The following is an 18,990-nucleotide window of genomic DNA, read 5'->3' as shown; positions in this document are numbered from 1 at the left end:
CAGGGCTCTTCTGCTATCCAGCATGTCTCTGACCTACTGTTCATTATCTGCACAGTACTGTATAAGGGATCTTGGAACACCTGGCTTCTTATACTTCAGATGGCTCTTCCTGGCTCTAAGGCTAGGAGGAGAATATGTGCTGCTTTTTACACCTACTGATAGTTGTCACTATGGCAACAACTTGAACACGTGGCAACCTCAGAGCAGTTGTGATACACTTCAGTCATAAAGATGGTAATTTAAGCACAAACTAGTGCAAAATACAAATAAATATTAGGCTGTGGTCTTGCTAAATGTTGTTGGTTCTTTAACTGACATGCTGGAACAGATTACAGGCAGTACTGAATGGAGGAATGAGATGCAAAGAGACCTTTCATTTCAAATATAGACTTGAAACTCGACTGACAAGTTGGTAGAACTGATGCTACATATTTTAAAGACTGCTTAATATTTACTTTTGGTTAAAGAAAAACCCTCAGGACTGCTTTAAGTCCACTTGGGCAGGATGTAAATGTAAAAAATAAATATCTAAGATAAACAGAACTGCAGGTAGCTCTAAATACTTCAAAAAATGGGAGAAGGGGATGCTGTTGATGGCTTCTAATTGGCAAGCAGCCGCAGAGTTGCTGCCTTAATTTATTTCAGTTTCCCAGGAATATTAGCATTTTTACTTTAAGGTCTGTATGAAAAAGAAGCTGGATAATGAGACATATTTTTAGCATGAAGTTCTTTTTATCCAGGAATTTTTAATGCACTTTAATACTCAGCATAGTGCTACTTGTTTTTCACTCCTTCTGCACATCACAACTTTGTTTTGTGGCAGTTGAGAGTACTCTGAAGAACTGACACAAACTGCCTAGCAGCAAGGCTGCCGTGAATCTGTTTTTCATTCTGAATGCAACAGATACTTTGCGGCCACAAAAACAGTGTTTCATATGATTGGGAACATAAGCTGAAATGTTGAACCTTGTGAAGCATACCTGAAAGGTTCATCGTCAGTGGACATGGACAATATCAGGTGCACCATCTTCCATATCTCATTCTGCAAGATGGGCAATCCAGGATGTCCAGGAGCAGGAAACATGCTCAGAGTGTGCCAGGTTTTGTTCATATTTAGTAAATCCATGACAGTTCTGCTTTTCAGAATAAATGTTAGGAAATCTGTGTGAAGAGGTGTTTAACCATGCAGTCCTCTCTACACGGTAGTAATCATAGTGTGAACTTGCAATTGTGATTGCATTGCACAGAGACTGCAGTTTAAACAAGAGGCAGCAATTCAAGAGGTTAAAAAAACCCACCCTGTAGAGTTGTACCATTAAAGCTAAAGGAACTTCTCCAATGTAAACAGACAGAAAATGGAGTTTGGAAGGACACATTACATTGTGTGAGAATGTAAGGAAATGAACAATTTTCAAGGTGAAAAATGAACTAAATATAACTTTTTACAATTTTGTAAAGGATTATAGTACCTTAGTTTTAATTTCTTTTAATATGCCACCGACTGCTTTGGGAATAAACTCAAACTGGGACTGCAAATGCTGTCATTTGCTTTCCCCAGAGCCAGATTGTAATTATCTTATTCGCTTGTGTTTGTGCAATCAAAGGTTTCTATTTGTATGCCTTACCAGCCATGCTAACAGGCACATCAGCATAAGATGGCACAAAAACGCTACAGTATTTTTGAGTACTGCCAATTGTAGTAAATGTTGAAAAGACTCAGTAGAGCATTTGCATGTATCAATAGAAGCAAGTATAAGGAGAAACCTTCTGCATGTAAGCTCCTAGTGATGCTTCTCTAAGCTTAGTGGGACAGGTTTCATTCATTTTTTCTTCAAGGAGCATTACCAAAATAGCAATTACTGTGCTGTAAAGCTGTCCAAGTTCAAATCAAAGGAGTGATTGGAAAACTAAAAAATAGTTTTCGGATTTGTAGATGTACATGCTCCATTGTATTTGTCCCACAGCTCACACAACTCTGTATGCAATTATATAGAACCTCTCAAAGACCAAATATAAAAATAAGCCATTTATTTTCCACCCAGTATCTGTTTCTTTAAATATAGCTTTATTAATTATAGCTGTAAAATTCAGCATTCCATTGTGGGCCTCCGGGAGAAAAACATTCAAAACAGAGATTTGCATCTGGTGATCTCGTTGCTGGATTCCTGCTTAGGATTTCACACAGCTGGGCCACTGCCACTGCACTTTGAGTGATTGAGAACAAAGCTATAACACTCCCGGGGGTTTGTGGACAGGTTTTTCCCAGCCTGTGGATTATCCTTTAGCAACAAGTATACTTGTAGAAATTCTTTTCTCTTTATTGAACTGAGGAATATTTGGGTGGAACTTTGGCTTTGAGACATCCTGTATTGTACTTGAATATGATTTTGGTATTGCATACATTATGTAAAAGCTGTATTTAAAGAAACAGACACTTGGTGGAATATAAATGACTTGTTTTTATTGTGGGATCACTCTTGTGAACTGAAAGAGACCTGCCCGAGTGCTGAAAGAAATAAGTTCAAGGCTCCAGTGAGCCTGAAGCAGTCACCAACAGAATAGGCTGCACGCTGCATCACTACTTTGCCCTTCCTTCCTTCCTTCCTTCCTTCCTTCCTTCCTTCCTTCCTTCCTTCCTTCCACTTGTCTTCTGCTGCGAGTGGGTAATTCTGTAACATCTCTGCATCATGTGTGATTTGATCGTACAGCAACATTAAAAACATGTCTAGTTTCAAGGGAAACTGCTCATTGCATCTTTGCCTTAAATCTCAATGTGTCACAGCCCTGGGTTTCTCTCCGTCCATTCAGGAGCTATAAAATATATATCTTTAAAATTTGAAATCGTAACATGTTGCCAAGGATCAGCAACAGTGCCCTAGTAGTGTATCCAAATTGATTCTGAAAAACAAACAAACAAACAGCAAGTGACATTGAGGATTTTAAATGTTCCACACCAGAAATATACTTTGTATTTATTGCTTTTGGTCTCTTAGTTTTAAATATAATCTGTTCTCACTATGTTAAGAAAGCAATTCCCCCACTGTGCAACATGAAGAATTAAAGCAAATAAAGGCTGATGAGTGTGCCCATTATAGTTCTGGTTGAGTCTGTGCTTGCCTTCTTCCATTCTGGAGGAATGCCCAGAGCAGCTGCTGACACACAAGCACAGGAGTAGGTTTCTCTGAGGGCAGATCATTTTCTTGCTTCACATTTGAAGGGCCAAACTATATGTGGTCTTTGTCCCTGCACACTTAGAATAATTGAATTGCAGAGCTGGAAGTAGCCCTGACGATCATCTAGTCACACTGCTCTGAGACCTCCGGGTATAGGGCGATATATAAATTGAATCAATCAATCAATCAATCAATCAATCAAATAATAATAATAATAACCAAACCCTGCAATGCAGGAATAGGCAGCTGTCCCATACAGGGATCAAACCTGCAACCTTGGTTTTATTCAGCACCACACTCTAACCAATGGAGCTTTAAATAAATAGACAGTGTTGGTTGGATGGGGGAAAAGAGAAAATGGATTAGGACCATAGAGTAAGGTGACCCTTTGCCCTTATCCTGATCCAAATTGAGCCCCCATCCCCAAATATCTGCTCTTCGCAACAGGAGGAAAGCTGGTCTGACCTGCGTTTGGAGCTATCCAGGTCCTCCAAGTACTGAGCTCCATTAATTCAGGATCTCCAGAATGAACCCCTGGGCCCAAGCTTGCTTCCCAACCTGGCCATGCTCTTTCCTGGAACAGAATATCTTGTCAGCTTCAAGCTTGCTCTGGGGGGCAGGTCTGTGAATACCTGAAAGAGAGCTCCGCCTCTCCACTGCTGGCTTCACTCACACAGGATACTCCCAGCTCTCATAATGTACTGTCCTCGCGCACCTCCTGCCCCGCCAAAACCATGATGACAGAGGCTTCTGCTTGGAGAGTAAGAAGAGCTCTTTACTTTTTTGTTTGTTTGTTTCAGATGGGATTTTAATGGGCTCCGTAAAGCCAAAAACTCAGCACAGGAACTTCCTTATCCACTTCACATACAATGTCTCAAAAGACAGAAAGAAGCATGTATGTTGTGTAGTAACACATGTATATCAAAATTATATTGGAAAAGGCACTTGTGTCAGTGTTTAGATATTGATTCTTGGTTTTTCTCCTTAAAAATAAAATAAAAATCTGTTATTCTCAGACAGTGATGTCATAGATGCAAAATGTCCACCACTGCCATGCATATGAAGATGTTGCTTCCCATAGCATAATAATGAGTTAACACATTTTGCAAACCCAGCATTGCCACTTTTCTTTTCAAAACATCTGCTATAGCAGAGGGTATTAGGGAAATGAAAGGTTTGTACATAAATCAATCTTTCATCAAGGCACTACCATTTGGAGAAATAAATTTATATTCTAAGAAGGAGGGGAAGGACTACAAATGCCTGTTTCTTCTCCATTATGTGCTCTTAAGTTCAGGGCAGTGCAATGGTGGTGGAAGAGAAGCGTCAAAGGCGACAGCTGAGGAAGTCCAGTGGTTAACAGCCTTCAGGGGAAAGCTTTCATCTGCTGAGGAAGCCCCACCTCACTGTGATCCCACATGATCTGGGAGTGTTACCTAGAACACACCCCTTATTTTCCTGATGCTGCAGGAGAAGATGGGTAGTGATGAATAAGCTGTGTTTTCAGAGAAGATTGTTGTCCATACTACTTTTTCACATAGTTACCCCAGCATGTCCTAGTACAGTACAGTATACAGTCTGAACATCACTGGTTAATTTTGTTTTTCTGATACCATAGCTACAAACTAGTCAGCAGCTAAATTTAGCTGACTGTAACATGTCTCACTTTCTGATCAATATGAACCACTTCAATTTATCCAAGTGCCCAAGCTTTGTTCAACCATAAAAAATTCCAAACTTGGTTCAGAATAAAGTCTTGGTGTGTGAATTTCCGTTTGATACTTTAAAGGTTATTGTAATTTTTTTAAAACGGAGCTTTGATTTTTAATGCACACTGCACAGAAAGAGAGGCACAATGTTATACTTCAATATTACAGTGGTACCTCGGGTTACAGACGCTTCAGGTTACAGACTCCGCTAACCCAGAAATAGTACCTCAGGTTAAGAACTTTGCTTCAGGATGAGAACAGAAATCAGGCTCCGGCGGCGCAGCAGCAGCAGGAGGCCCCATTAGCTAAAGTGGTGCTTCAGGTTAAGAACAGTTTCAGGTTAAGAACGGACCTCCGGAACGAATTAAGTACTTAACCCGAGGTACCACTGTAATTAGATATGATGTTTTATCATGAAGCACACTGCTAGAAGGTACAGTGCATTCTGGATCAGATTATCCAGTGTACCCGCTCCCCAGTATATAAAGGGGGAAATACGACAGGGAAGAGAGCAGCACACCAGAGATTGGAGTAATGGGGATTCTATTTACCTCTGTCATAAAGCAGAGTTTGGAGGAGACTTAGCTAGAACCATGAATGAAATCAGGTGGTAATTTTATCTGGAGGACCCAGTGGCAATGCAGGACATTGAATCACAAGCAGGAAAACAGGTAACGGAGATCACAAGACAGGAATGTGGAGTGAAGTCGGATGTGCATGATAAATAGAAACAAACTGTCTAGTGATGAGCTGATACCCCAGCCTTCCTTAATAAGGAGCAAGGGACTTGCCATACCTCCTTTGAAGGAGGATGGGGGCTCTGAGGGTTTCCTAGGTCCTTTATTTTTATTTTTTATGTCTGTGATTTTCAGATGAGGAACAGTATACACATTTAATCAATTATAATCATAATAATTTATTTTTACATTTGTATCCCACCTTTCCTCCAAGCACCTCAAGGTGGCATGCATAGTTCTCCTCCTCACCCTTTTATCTCCACAAGACCCCTGTGAGAGGTTAGGCTAAGAGACCATGATTGGCTTAAGATCACCCAGTGAGCTTCATGGCTGAGTGGGGATTTGAACCCTGGTCTCCCAGAGTTAGTCCAACATACTAACCACTAAACCCCACATATATACATAATCCTTGCTTGATGATCACTTCAAAGGTATTTGAATTTGTCCCTCTCCATTCTCTATCTCCATTGTCTAAATTTAATCCAGTCTTTCCCCCAGTATTGTATGACATTCTGTATTATACAGTATATAAGGGTGGCGTGCTACTTTTTTCATGGTTCACCATTTCTCTAATTTTAGATAAGTACCAAAGCCTGCATTTGGGTGACAACTTTGGAGGATTACGTAACTAGTAGAGCGTAACTCCTTGGCATGGAAGACATATTGGCCCCTTTCATTTATATTTAGAGCGGGGGAAAGTACCTTAGAGTACTACCCTGAGAATTCACCTCCACCCCCAAATGGAAGTTTAAGTAGACATAGTCATAGATTGAACCAATAAATTTACCTTAAATGAAAATGGTTCTTAATTCTTCTACATTTGCACCACCCTTTACCTGAGAAACAATAGTGTGTTTCCTGAGTTACCCCAATTTAATATGATGCTTGGAAATTTCTCTATGTGCATTAGGTATTAAAGCTCATCTTCAATGAATGGTGATTTATAATAGTGACAGAACATCACTAGTGCCTACATGACTGCATGTATATTAATTAGTTGGTGAATTAATAATTGAGTGGTGACTTGCATAAGCCATCACAGAGGAAATTCCACAAAGCTTTCAAGTCACCTCACCTGCTTTATTCACATCAACAAGTGATTACAGGCTAGACCAAGGCTGAACATAGCATCACCACAACTAGTTCTATTTAGAGGACTGTGGAGTAACAGTCTGAACCACTGCCATGTTATACGAGCAGAACAGCACTGACCACCTCTCCGCAAAGCGTCACTGCCACCAAATGTGGGGAGATGGGGGGCTCTAGAAAGGTCAAGTCCCTTCACAAACCTGAAGCAGTGCAATCCTCAGGTCAGGCCTTAGCACACCAATCACTGTTCATAAAAAGCAAAACTCCATTTGCTGCATTCAGGTCCCTTGCAGGTCTGCTGCCACGTGCAGAGTTCCCTTCAAAAAGTGTACCACTGAAGCTTAAACCTGGCCACCAAAGCAGCACCCCCAAACCACAAGTTGGTTTCACATCTTCTACTGTTAATTTGTTCTACAAGGAAGGCTCAAGCAGTATGTGGACCGAGAACTCCCAGAAGTGCAGGCTGGATTTAGAAGAGGCAGAGGAACCAGAGACCAAATTGCAAACATGCGCTGGATTATGGAGAAAGCTAGAGAGTTCCAGAAAGACATCTACTTCTGCTTCATTGACTATGCAAACGCCTTTGACTGTGTCGACCACGGCAAACTATGGCAAGTTCTTAAAGAAATGGGAGTGCCAGATCACCTCATCTGTCTCCTGAGAAATCTCTATGTGGGACAAGAAGCTACAGTTAGAACTGGATATGGAACAACTGATTGGTTCAAAATTGGGAAAGGAGTACGACAAGGCTGTATTTTGTCTCCCTGCTTATTTAACTTATATGCAGAATTCATCATGCGAAAGGCTGGGCTGGATGAATCCCTAGCTGGAATTAAGATTGCTGGAAGAAATATCAACAACCTCAGATATGCAGATGACACAACCTTGATGGCAGAAAGTGAGGAGGAATTAAAGAACCTTTTAATGAGGGTGAAAGAGGAGAGCGCAAAATATGGTCTGAAGCTCAACATCAAAAAAACGAAGATCATGGCCACTGGTCCCATCACCTCCTGGCAAATAGAAGGGGAAGAAATGGAGGTAGTGAGAGATTTTACTTTCTTGGGCTCAATGATCACTGCAGATGGTGACAGCAGCCACGAAATTAAAAGACGCCTGCTTCTTGGGAGAAGGGCAATGACAGGCCTAGACAGCATCTTGAGAAGTAGAGACATCACCTTGCCAACAAAGGTTCGTATAGTTAAAGCTATGGTTTTCCCAGTAGTGATGTATGGAAGTGAGAGTTGGACCATAAAGAAGGCTGATCGCCGAAGAATTGATGCTTTTGAATTATGGTGCTGGAGGAGACTCTTGAGAGTCCCATGGACTGCAAGAAGATCAAACCTCTCCATACTGAAGGAAATCAACCCTGAGTGCTCACTGGAAGGACAGATTGTGAAGCTGAGGCTCCAGTACTTTGGCCACCTCATGAGAAGAGAAGACTCCCTGGAGAAGACCCTGATGTTGGGAAAGATGGAGGGCACAAGGAGAAGGGGACGGCAGAGGACGAGATGGTTGGATAGTGTTTTCGAGGTTACCAGCATGAGTTTGACCAAACTGCGGGAGGCAGTGGAGGACAGAGGTGCCTGGCGTTCTCTGGTCCATGGGGTCACGAAGAGTCGGACACGACTAAACGACTAAACAACAACAACAACACTGTTAATTTGTACAAACTAGTCTGCCATGTTTGATTACAAATGAGGACTATCACTGTCACCATACAGGGAAAATTAATTAAGAGAATTTATTCTGAAGTGCCTAATTGTGTGTTCTTCTTTTCTCATTTACACCACGTTAATGCACATCAACAAACATGGGTGGTAATTTTTCTCTTGCCAAAAGAATTTGTCACTGACTATGTGTTTTTTGTGAAATGGATTGAAATTAGAGTTTTGCTGCTTCTTTTTTTAAGTGCATTGTGATTTCACATATAGTCCCAGGTGGAAGCAAACCTTATTTTGCCCTCCATCGGAACCAGCAAACCCTGCAGAAATCTGATCCTAGGAGCAAATTCCACTTTTTGATATTGATTTAGGGGACAAACATAAACCATAGTTTGTCGATTCAGATGAAATGGCAAAGTATGCTTTGTTTTCAAGCAGGAAAGGGGGCTGGGTTATTGTTGTATGGGAAGAGTACAAGGACTTCACATAACTCCAAGACGTGGTTTAGTGTTATGTATCAAATATCCGTTTGATACTGCAGTCTCCATAACTACCCATCCCAGTCTTTATTAATTTTCATCTTGGTCCACATTTCATGCACAGCTGCATGGCTGGTGATACATCAGATATGCTTTGACAATAACAAGTAGATGGGTACCAGACAGTCACTTTCATTTATTTTCTGTACTCCAAGCCATATTAGGTTCAATCAGTGTTTTCAAAACTGGATTAACTAGGTGATGTTGTGTAAAATTATCTCCTAGAAAAAGAAGAAACATTTCTAAGGGAACAGAAAATGGATTCTGTATACCGTAGTTAATGTAGTACCTCTTCAGAGAAGTGGCTATGTTCTCAGCGTCCTGTTGTGGTTGTTTTAAATGATTTAAATTGTATTACTTTGCCATTGGTCAGAGAAGATGAGAGATGCAGTCCAGTAGTTTCCATACCCTTGTTTAAAACATCTTCCTAACTGTCAGGAGAAAGCTAGCTAAATGGCACACCCTCCCAGCGTTAAGTAAGAGTTCCTTGAATTCTTCCTGGCCAGTGGTATACCAGTCTAGAAGTCACAGAAACCTGGTGGTCAAAGTTCCAGATTATGCTCCACGGGCGTAAAATGAGCTGCTGTGATGTCACAGAATGTCTGCAAACATTCTGGCTGAATTAATAAAGCTTTCTGCAAATGTTCATGTACTTCCAGGTATACATTTTGAATTTTTTATTGTGATATGTGAGTACGCTATGAAACCTTGGGGTGTTGGGGAATCATTTTCATGAACTTTTTGTGTGTGACCTGTCTATAATAGCAAGGGAGGTCTTGGTGACTTCTTGAAATGTAACCTTCCCAATGATAAAACTGCAGAGAAGTGGATCAGATGTAGTGGCACAAGTACTGCATGCAAGCTAAACAAGCATCCTGCCCTTAGAATCATAGAATTGTAGGTTTCAAAGGGATCCCCAGGGTCATCTAGTCCAACCCCCTGAAATGCAGGAATTGAAGCAGAATAATCCCTGAAAGACGTATCGACTGAATGGATCCAGCCAGTCAGCTATTTGCTGAACACTCATACCAATTACTATTATCTGAGGCTGGTGTAATTTTTATTTGCCTCTCCCAGAAACATTGGGAGCAAATGCACATAAAATAGCAAATAGTATTATCATGCCAATTTTATTCCCTATATGGCCTTGGCACATATTAACCAGCCCTGTAGATCTTTGCTGGATCAGTAGAGTTGCCAGCTGCTGTTGGGCCAGTGCTAGGTCTGGGGTGGAATCCAGCAATTAGCATAATGCTAGCAAGGAGACTATAGTGCCTGATTCAGTGACAGACCATTGTTTTCTAGCACAAAGGCTGGAAAAATAGAAAGGCTCTATCTTTCCAACTCTGCAATTATTTTCTATACCGCAGATAATGCACTGAATAGCATAGATGTCTAGTAATTAGGATTGATTTCACCAAAATGTAGATAAAAATTCAGTTGTAGTGGCATCCACTGTTTTGTCTGTGGTGTTTTAGAGCTGTTAATATTTTATATATGAAATACATATAGCAATTTCATTTGCTTATTGCTGTGTCCTATATTTTAGGACATGGCTCAGTCCTGAATTGAATAAAAGTCACTGGCAGTTGGCAGGCTTTTTTATTGTCTCAGCTGGCAGGTCAAAGGCTTCCAAATTCAGCTGCTTTATCAGACTGAAGGAAGACTGGGTGGAACATGGTTTATTTCACAAATACATATTGCTACTTCTCATAGGAAAAACTTAGAGAATTATCACATGTACACACAGAGGATTCCTTTCTTACAAGAAAGGAGATTCCACCTAAACATCAGGATGAAGTTTCTGACAGTAAGAGCTGTTTGACATTGGGATGGTCTCCTCGGGAGGTGGTGGACTCTCCTTCCTTGGAGGTTTTAAAGCAGAAGTTGGATGGCCACCTGTCATGGATGTTTTAGCTGAGATTCCTGCATTACAAGGGGTTCGACTAGATCAGGCATGTCCAGCTTCAAGTAGGCTGTGGTCTACTATCCAGTATCAAAAACTGGCAGTGATCTACCAAACTCTCCCATTGTCATTCTTCAGCAAGTGTTCCCTTCTCCCACCCCTCCAAAGTCATTTAAGATAGATAAATGGATCCTTATTTCATAGATACAGTAGTTATGTTTAGATATCATCATGACAGATCTAAATGGTTACTATATGGACAAGTAACTAAACAAGTGAGAAAAATAAAACTATATTTTTATATTAGTTTACACAGATCTGAGGAGCCAGTTGGAGTGTGCAGGGCTTCTCCCTCCCTCCCTTCCTCTCTCTCTCCCCCTCTCCCAATTGACCAATATCAATCCCACGATTGACTGGTTGATCGCGATTGACTTGTTGGACATTCCTGGACTAGATGACCCTTGGGGTCCCTTCCAACTCGACAATTCTGTGATTCTGCAGTTCTATCAATGGTATCAGAGACTCATTCTGAGCTGTATTGCCAATTATTATCTATCTTGCATATTCATATTGCCTGTGGTGCTGTTTCTCAACCAGTGGCTTCATACTTCAAATGTTGATACCAAGGGCTGAGCCTTTTTTCATGTTTTGTAGAGATTTACCCCCTTTTTGTGGTGGTTGTCTGTGGAAAGTGGAACTTAAGTTTCAACCAGGTGACTCCCTTTAGATAACTTTCAGGGTGATGACTGGGCCCCAAGGCTTGCTCTCTGGCCTATGGGCATGGATATAACCAAGGGGGGCCAGGGATGGGCAGCTGCCCCCAATCAATAACAATAAATAAAATTACATAGCTAACTGAGGCTCTGCCCCCCACAACAAAGGGCCTGCCCCCCCAACAAAAATCGTGGCTATACCCATGGTCATGGGGCCCTGGGACAGGAAAGGATCTGCCTTTGAGGTGAATCTGCCTCATCTGCTTGGAGGTGGAGATACAGTCATACCTCAGGTTGAATGTGCTTCGGGTCGAGCGCGTTCGAGTTGTGCTCCGTGGCAACCCGAAAGTAACGGAGTGCATTACTTCCGGGTTTCGCCACTCGCGCATGCACAGACGCTCAAAATGACGTCACACGCATGTGCGGAAACGGCAAAACACAACCGGCACACGCGCAGACACGCCATCGCATCTTAGGTTGCATTCAGGATGCGAACGGGTCTCCGGAACGGATCCCATTCGCATCCTGAGGTACCACCCTACTGCATTTCTAACTGGTAGGCCTTTGGTTTTCCTAGTGGCTACAGTTTCATTGTATGTTCCTACACCAATATAGTGGTACCTCAGGTTTCAGACGCTTCAGGTTACAGACTCCGCTAACCCAGAAATAGTACCTCAAGTTAAGAACTTTGCTTCAATATAAGAACAGAAATCAGCGGTGCAGTGGCAGCAGAAGGCCCCATTAGCTAAAGTGGTGCTGCAGGTTAAGAACAGTTCCATGTTAAGAACGGACCTCCGGAACGAATTAAGTTCTTAACCCAAGGTACCACTGTAGTTGTTTCCCTTGCAGGTGTTTTGATTGGTTTCAACTTAAACACAGTGTTCTAGTTCAACCCAGCCTATGTGACTGCATCTTTATTCAGCCATCAGGTCACAACCCAAAATTGCATACACGTGGTCCCCAAGTGCTGAACAGACTGAAACCTGCTTAGCTCTGAGCAGGGTGATAGTCTCATGTGCCTTTAGATCATTGATGGCCAAACTTAGCCCTCCAGCTGTTTTGGGACTACAACTCCCACCATCCCTAGCTAACAGGAGGACCAGTGGTCAGGGATGATGGGAATTGTAGTCCCAAAACAGCTGGAGGGCCAGGTTTGGCCATCACTATTTTAGATCAATTCGGGGGGGGGGAGTGAATCTATACTTTGAAATGAAAAAATATGAGAGATATTAAAATAACAATTTTTAAAAAATAATGTTTCACAAAATGGCAAAGCATTTCTTTAGGGAGAGTGGAAACATTGTTTGTGAATGGCACAGCTTTAATTGGCATACACAAGTCCTTGAGTGATGCAGCAGGGAAGCATTTAAGCTGCAGTCCTCCTATACAACGATGGTGTGGGATATGGATGCCCCCTAGATCCTAGTACAAAGCCATTTCTAATATGTGACTTTGGGCCTTAATGGTAGGCTTGCTTAAAGGAGAAAAGCTTTGTCAAGTCAGATTCTTTCTCAGCGTCAAATATTGTGATTGTTTTTTATTACTCTCAGCATCAGTTGACATCCTGAATCAATTGCCCAAAGACTAGAACTTTCCAAATTGCCCATCTTTACAATCGCTAGTTGGTTTTTCTGTCACATAGGTGCATTTAACACTGTGAAATTAATTCAGAAAATTCATCTGTTCTCTTGCTTATGACTTGCATTGAGCTGCTTATATTAGCATGTAATTATGACTAAATTCCATTGTATTTATTAATAGCCTATCTTAGTTAAACATTTGGTTTCCATATGTGCTACAAATATTTTTGTTAAGTACTCACAGGAGCACAAAAATCCTCAGGGGTTTCTCCCAGATTTTCAAGGATCTTAATCAATTGATTAGAACACAAAATTAGAAGGAAACAAAGTCCTCCTGGTCCAGCTCCCTCTCCTGTACGTTTGGATCAGTGCACAGAAGGACCTAACCTAGGGCAGTGCTGGGCCAATGTGAGGTTTGCAGGGTCTTTTTTGTTTTTTCCTAGAACCCTGTGACCCACCAACCAGAGATAGGTACAGAAAACATGCACTTGGAACTAAAAGGTTCTGAGCCCAGAGCTCTGTTGTCTGCTTTCCCTGGCCTAGGCTATAGTGTGTTACAAGCAGAGAGCACATACACTCCAGAAAATGCCTCGTGGACAAAAGCAGATCTTCCTGCACTGGACTTTGTCATTGAGAAAATGCATTTGATGCATTTCTTAGGTGATGCCCCACATTATGGTGGCTTCAGGTAGGACTTGTTTATTGCAAGAAATTTTGTGTTGTAAGATAATTAAGATAGTTACACAGGTCTGATCCATCCAGTGACATAGGTACAGGGCAGGTTTGACTTCAGGGAGAACCAGATAATTACATGGAAAAAATGTAAACTGGTACGCATTTTTAGCATTAAGGGTGTACCAGCTCTTGATGACCCCAGCCATTGAAAATCAAGGCTGCATTCATTTGAGTAGCCCCGCCTCTTTAGCCTCATTAGCCTCTTTTGTGGTTCTGTGTCTTGGTCACACACTCCTGTGTGACTGAATATTGGGAAATACATTTGGTTCAAAAGAATTTTAGTGGAGAGAGTAAAATGTACAATGTCTGTGTGTCATCTTTACCTGGAAGTCTAGTACCAGTAACTTGTAAGCATTATATACCTGGTAATATTCTATGCATAAGAGGAGGAGGAGGGTCTCATGACATAGAGAAGGCCCCCAACAGTTTTTGCTCTTTTGGTGTCATGGCTAACCCTTGCGGTCCTGTGTCTTGCTGTACCCAACAATTCCTGCAACAGGTTTCACTCCCCCTCTCCTGAACCACTTTCCTCCCTGTACTTGTTACATCCCTATCCCTTATTCTGCTGCTGCTCTACTTCATTCTCCCTCATCTCTCCAACCTCCCAGACTCTGCATCTCTCCTCAGTCCTCACCTTTGTTTTCCTATACTCTCTTCTGCCTTGTCATCATAAGTCATTCACACATCCCATAGTTTTATTTCTGTCCTAGTTTTATTAAAGATTTTATTAAAGGTGGGATAACAAAGATACGGCAACTTGGGCTTTCAGAGGATCTCCTGGGCGCTGTGGCTTTCCCAGTTGCCAAGACCATGTTAAAAACTAGGCTGTGGGACACAGATCACCAGGAACTAATCTCAGCTGCGGGGAAAACATGTCCCCCCCCTTTATTTTCGACTCTCTTGGGCGCAGGAATTTAATCTTAATTATTTACAAGTTTTGTTCAATCCGCAAGAAAGAAGGGCCTTTTCGCTGGCTAGGTTCAATTCTAATCCTTCTAACCTCCTTTGGGGTAGGTCTGTGGGTTTGGCAGAAGGAGATAGGACCTGCCCATGCGATGCCCACCTGGTGGAAACTCTAGCTCACATGGCCCTTAAATGTAAAATGTATGATGATCTCCAGCAAAAATTTCAAGACCATCTATGTATTCCAACATGGAAACCAGAGATGGAGGTTATGCGTTTCTTATTACAGGGGAGAGACAGTAGCTAAGTTCCTCTATTTGATTTTCTGTTGCCAAAGTATGCTACAGGATCCTGCCCTTGCTATAAACCCACAGAGATGAGGTGCATTGCTCGCCTCTTCTACCCTTTGGTGGGTGACTGTGCCGTTGGGGTGGCAAGGAGATTGCACTGGCCTATCTATTCTGAATGTATTCTGAATGTTCTTATGTGATGCCAATAAAGGTTACTTGACTTGATTAAAGATTCCATAGAAAGTCCCTTTTTCAGCATGGCAGTTAGGGTTTATGATAAGAGCACATAGATAGACCTGCAACGTGCAATCACAGGTAGGCCCAGAGCTTAAATGCAGATTAAGGTTCACAGTGAGGCTTAGACACAGAAATCCATAATGAGCTGAATTGGTAGTGAAATTATGCTGCAGAAGTCTATCTTTCAAAGACAGTGCTGACTGATTTGTGGTCCTACAGATGTTGTTGGTGTTGCACATTGTCTGGGTGTTGCACCTATTTTAGGATAAATGGTATTCTTTAATCTTCTCTTCACTGGTCTTTAAGTTTTCCTAGCATTTAGAAGTTTGGGCAAGGAGAACTGTGTGTGTGTGTGTACACACACACACACACACACACACACACACACAAAATATATAGAGGCAGGCTTCCTCTAGAATCTACTGAATGTAGCTAAATGGAATTATTTACAGTATATAGCAGCATGTTGCAGAACATTTCAAGCCAGGTTTTCCCTCCACTCCTTTCTGTTTAGATATCACTGTTTTAATTTTATGATATGTTCAATAGCTTCAGCTTCAGTCCACTGGGCATGCTAAGATACTTTGAACCATACTGAGTCATTTTAATGATACTAGCATTGATACATAATCAAATTCATTGTTTAACACTTAAAGGGGAAAATGAATATTGGATCGCATCCTGATATTTGGAGGAATTTTCACAGACTGAAACGAAATAGCTAGAGAAATCCTATATTCACAATAAGCCAGGACCAGGGACTTGCTGCTGAGATGGTGACAGGCCGTCATATTAAATACATGCTCAGCCTGGGAGAGAAATATGAAAGCATCCAGTATGCTTTTAAATGTGTTGCGGATGAGTGTGTTATCAGTTAGTTTTTGTTTTTATTATGTATTTCGTGGTCCCTTGTGCTTTTGTGTTGTGAACCACCCTGGGAACTGTGGATGAAGGGAGGTATACTAAACAAACAAACAAACAAACAAGCACAGAACCAGAACCAGAACCAGAACATTCCAAAAGAGTATGAAAATGGCAGTCGCACCCACAGCACCCCTGGAACTCTACCAACCTTCCCAATTAAGGCCATGCCAGCACCAACCCCTACATGCTGCTCACACCAGGGGTGGGTTTTGGCCTTTCATATTTCAGCAGCGCCCTGTGCAAAGCCCAAATTCAGTGCCCCCCCCGCCTCTCACCTTCCATGCTGCATGTGCACTATGTCATAGCTGCGACACCCTGCAATGCCTACATTGGCTCAGCGCCCAGTGTAGGGGACATGGTTGCCCTGCTCTAAATAAGCCTCTGCTAGCACTTATATGGGGCCACCTCATGCAGGCAAAGCAAAGAGGTTGGTCATCACATTGCCATGCCCCCAATGTGCAAGAAACAGGGAGAACCATTCAGCTGCTGCATGGGCCGTGAAGGTGCTTCTGTGGCACTGTCTGCTAAAGCAGTGACAGACACTCTCAGGAGTTTTCTGGTTCAAATCCTCCCCAACAGATTTTTATTTTTATTTTTTGCCTCCATCCCACCCTCCCTCCAATGGAAGAAAGGCACAAGCAAGAAACAAGGGAGCTCAGCCTTGCAGTCTGCAAAGCGGGTACAGACACAGGATCAGGCTGTGATGCCGCGGCTCAGGAAGTTGCTGGTTCAGTTCCACACAGGATCCCCTCCCTTTCCAAGTACCCTTCGTTCATTGCAAATGGATAGTCAGTATAATTGCACACACAATGGTTCCACTCATGTTCTGGCTCATATACCCAAGCAGAATACATCCTGATATTGACTGGGAAGGTCCAGGACAATGGAAGGAAGTTGTGGGGGTGGGGAAGCAGAAGGGGGAAAGCATGGTGGCAATTTATCTTCTTTCCCATCAGTATAGTGGGGCTTCTGTTGAATTCTCAGCCAGCAGATCTTGAGTATAGGACTGCATCCTAAGGGGTTAATATCCATCCATTGTGAATGAAGTTTCCTGTAATTCTGCTTCTGTTTCTTGAGTAAGAAAATAAATAATTGCAACAAATCAGACCTATTTAGGCCTATTTAGTTGGTGTGGGTTATAATATATCAAGGTGAAGGTGGTCATCACTAATTTATGTTAATCTCTTGAAAGTTGTACTTTTGTTTGTTTGTTCAAATATTGTAATTGGTGCTTCATAAATAAGAGTTTTCTAAAGTGTGCATTCACAGGGTGATAATCAACTATGTTTTACTCAGAGGAGACCTCTTGTAGTTCATGAACATGACTAAATTAAGCTCATCAATTTCAATGGGTCTGCTGTGAGTAATCCCAAGCAAACTATACCATAGGGATCAACCCCTTGTATTTGAATGCCTCACCTCACCCCCACCAGTTAATATCAGTGGGTGAAGACTTGCATTGAATTCCTTTAGTCTGACAGGTTAAATTTAAGTTAGCATGTTACACTGCTACTCCAATTCTCAGCACACTTATTTGGATGTAAAACCCACAGACTTAAATGGAATTTAGGTATTTAAAGTAAAACACTGTTGCTCTTTGTGAATGTAGCATCCCACTCCAAAATATAAAGCACTGAAATGAGCTCCATGGATTTTACTGTAGTGTGCTACATCACAGTGGCTAAGATCCAAAGTTCTGTGGGGCTTCAACATACACCTGAGACCTTAGGTGAGCAGAGTCTGGTGGCCTTGCCTCCACATAATTCTCCTGATAATTGCTGATAAGCATTCCTCTCCCCTTGTAGCAGATAGTTTCCATCACCGAGCCACATTATGAATAGGAGTTTACTGTACAATCCTGGTGGGGTGGGGTGGGGGGAGGGAGGTATAAATCCCATTTGCTTCAACGAAGCTTAGAAACATCTATTTTTTAGTGTTTAATGGACTGTACCATCCATCAAGCAGCAAATCTTTAGATTTAAATGAAAAGGTTTTTCTGGTGGTACTTTCAATTTGGTCATTGTTACAACAATGTTGATTTAGTTATAAGATTTTTTTAGACCAAATGAATAACTTTTAACTGCATTTTCCAATATGTTTTCAAGTTATTTCAAAGCTTTTCTGTTGTTTTTAACAGTGCAAGTTTTATTGGCTTAGCATCCAAGTCTACAGCAATATGTTAAGAGGAAAATGATAAAAAGCAACATAAAACACACCAAACATAAATGAATACACATTGGAATGGAGGAGGTATATTTTGGGGCAAAACACAATGTTCTGTTTTCATAAATATATGTCTCTGTATTAATATGTCACTTTGGAACACATACTGAGTTAACCTCATTGAACTTTTCCCCAGGAATTGATGCACTTACAATTGAGGAGTCATTATGCTGCTCCACCTGTGTAGTGTTAAGGTCAGTGTGTTTTTCTGATTATAAAAGCCATCCATGTCATTCCATTATAAATCCACAACCAGTCACAATGGAATGTGCCATAGCCCAGGGCTGGTTGCAGGTGCCCTAGGTAAACACTGTTCAAAGGTCTGCCCAATTCAGATAGTGTGGGTCTGCTTAAGCAAGAGTGGGGAACTTTGGGCCTAGGGGCCAAACTGAACCCTCTCCTGGTTTTTGTCTGTTCCCGTGCAGTTTCCCAATGACTCCTGTTGAACTTTGGTTTTGTTCTGTCCTTGACTCATTTTTAAGATCTAAGGGACATGGAAAAGACCTTTCAGTAATAGGCTTCTAGGTAAGACATGTATCTGGTTAAGGAAGCCTAGTTTATAGCAGGGGGT

General features: G+C 41.7%; 1 protein-coding gene across 7 annotated transcripts in view; it reads left to right on the top strand.

Annotated features, from left to right (window-relative positions):
- HECW1 (HECT, C2 and WW domain containing E3 ubiquitin protein ligase 1) overlaps positions 1 to 18,990 on the top strand; it is a 192,045-nt gene that overhangs the window by 31,670 nt on the left and 141,385 nt on the right. Inside the window, exon 2 of one of the 7 annotated variants that reach the window (XM_081930971.1) lies at positions 18,556 to 18,613. The exons of the other annotated variants lie outside the window; for them this stretch is intronic. Within the exon in view, the coding sequence (XP_081787097.1) occupies positions 18,587 to 18,613 (27 nt within the window). The 5' untranslated portion in view covers positions 18,556 to 18,586. The remainder of the gene's footprint in view (positions 1 to 18,555; positions 18,614 to 18,990) is intronic. 7 annotated transcript variants of the gene reach the window in all.

The sequence above is a fragment of the Podarcis melisellensis genome (assembly GCF_964234715.1).
Source record: "Podarcis melisellensis genome assembly, chromosome: 12".
Lineage (NCBI taxonomy): Eukaryota > Metazoa > Chordata > Lepidosauria > Squamata > Lacertidae > Podarcis > Podarcis melisellensis.
Note: the sequence above shows the minus strand (reverse complement) of the source record. Positions and strands in the feature narration are given on the sequence as shown.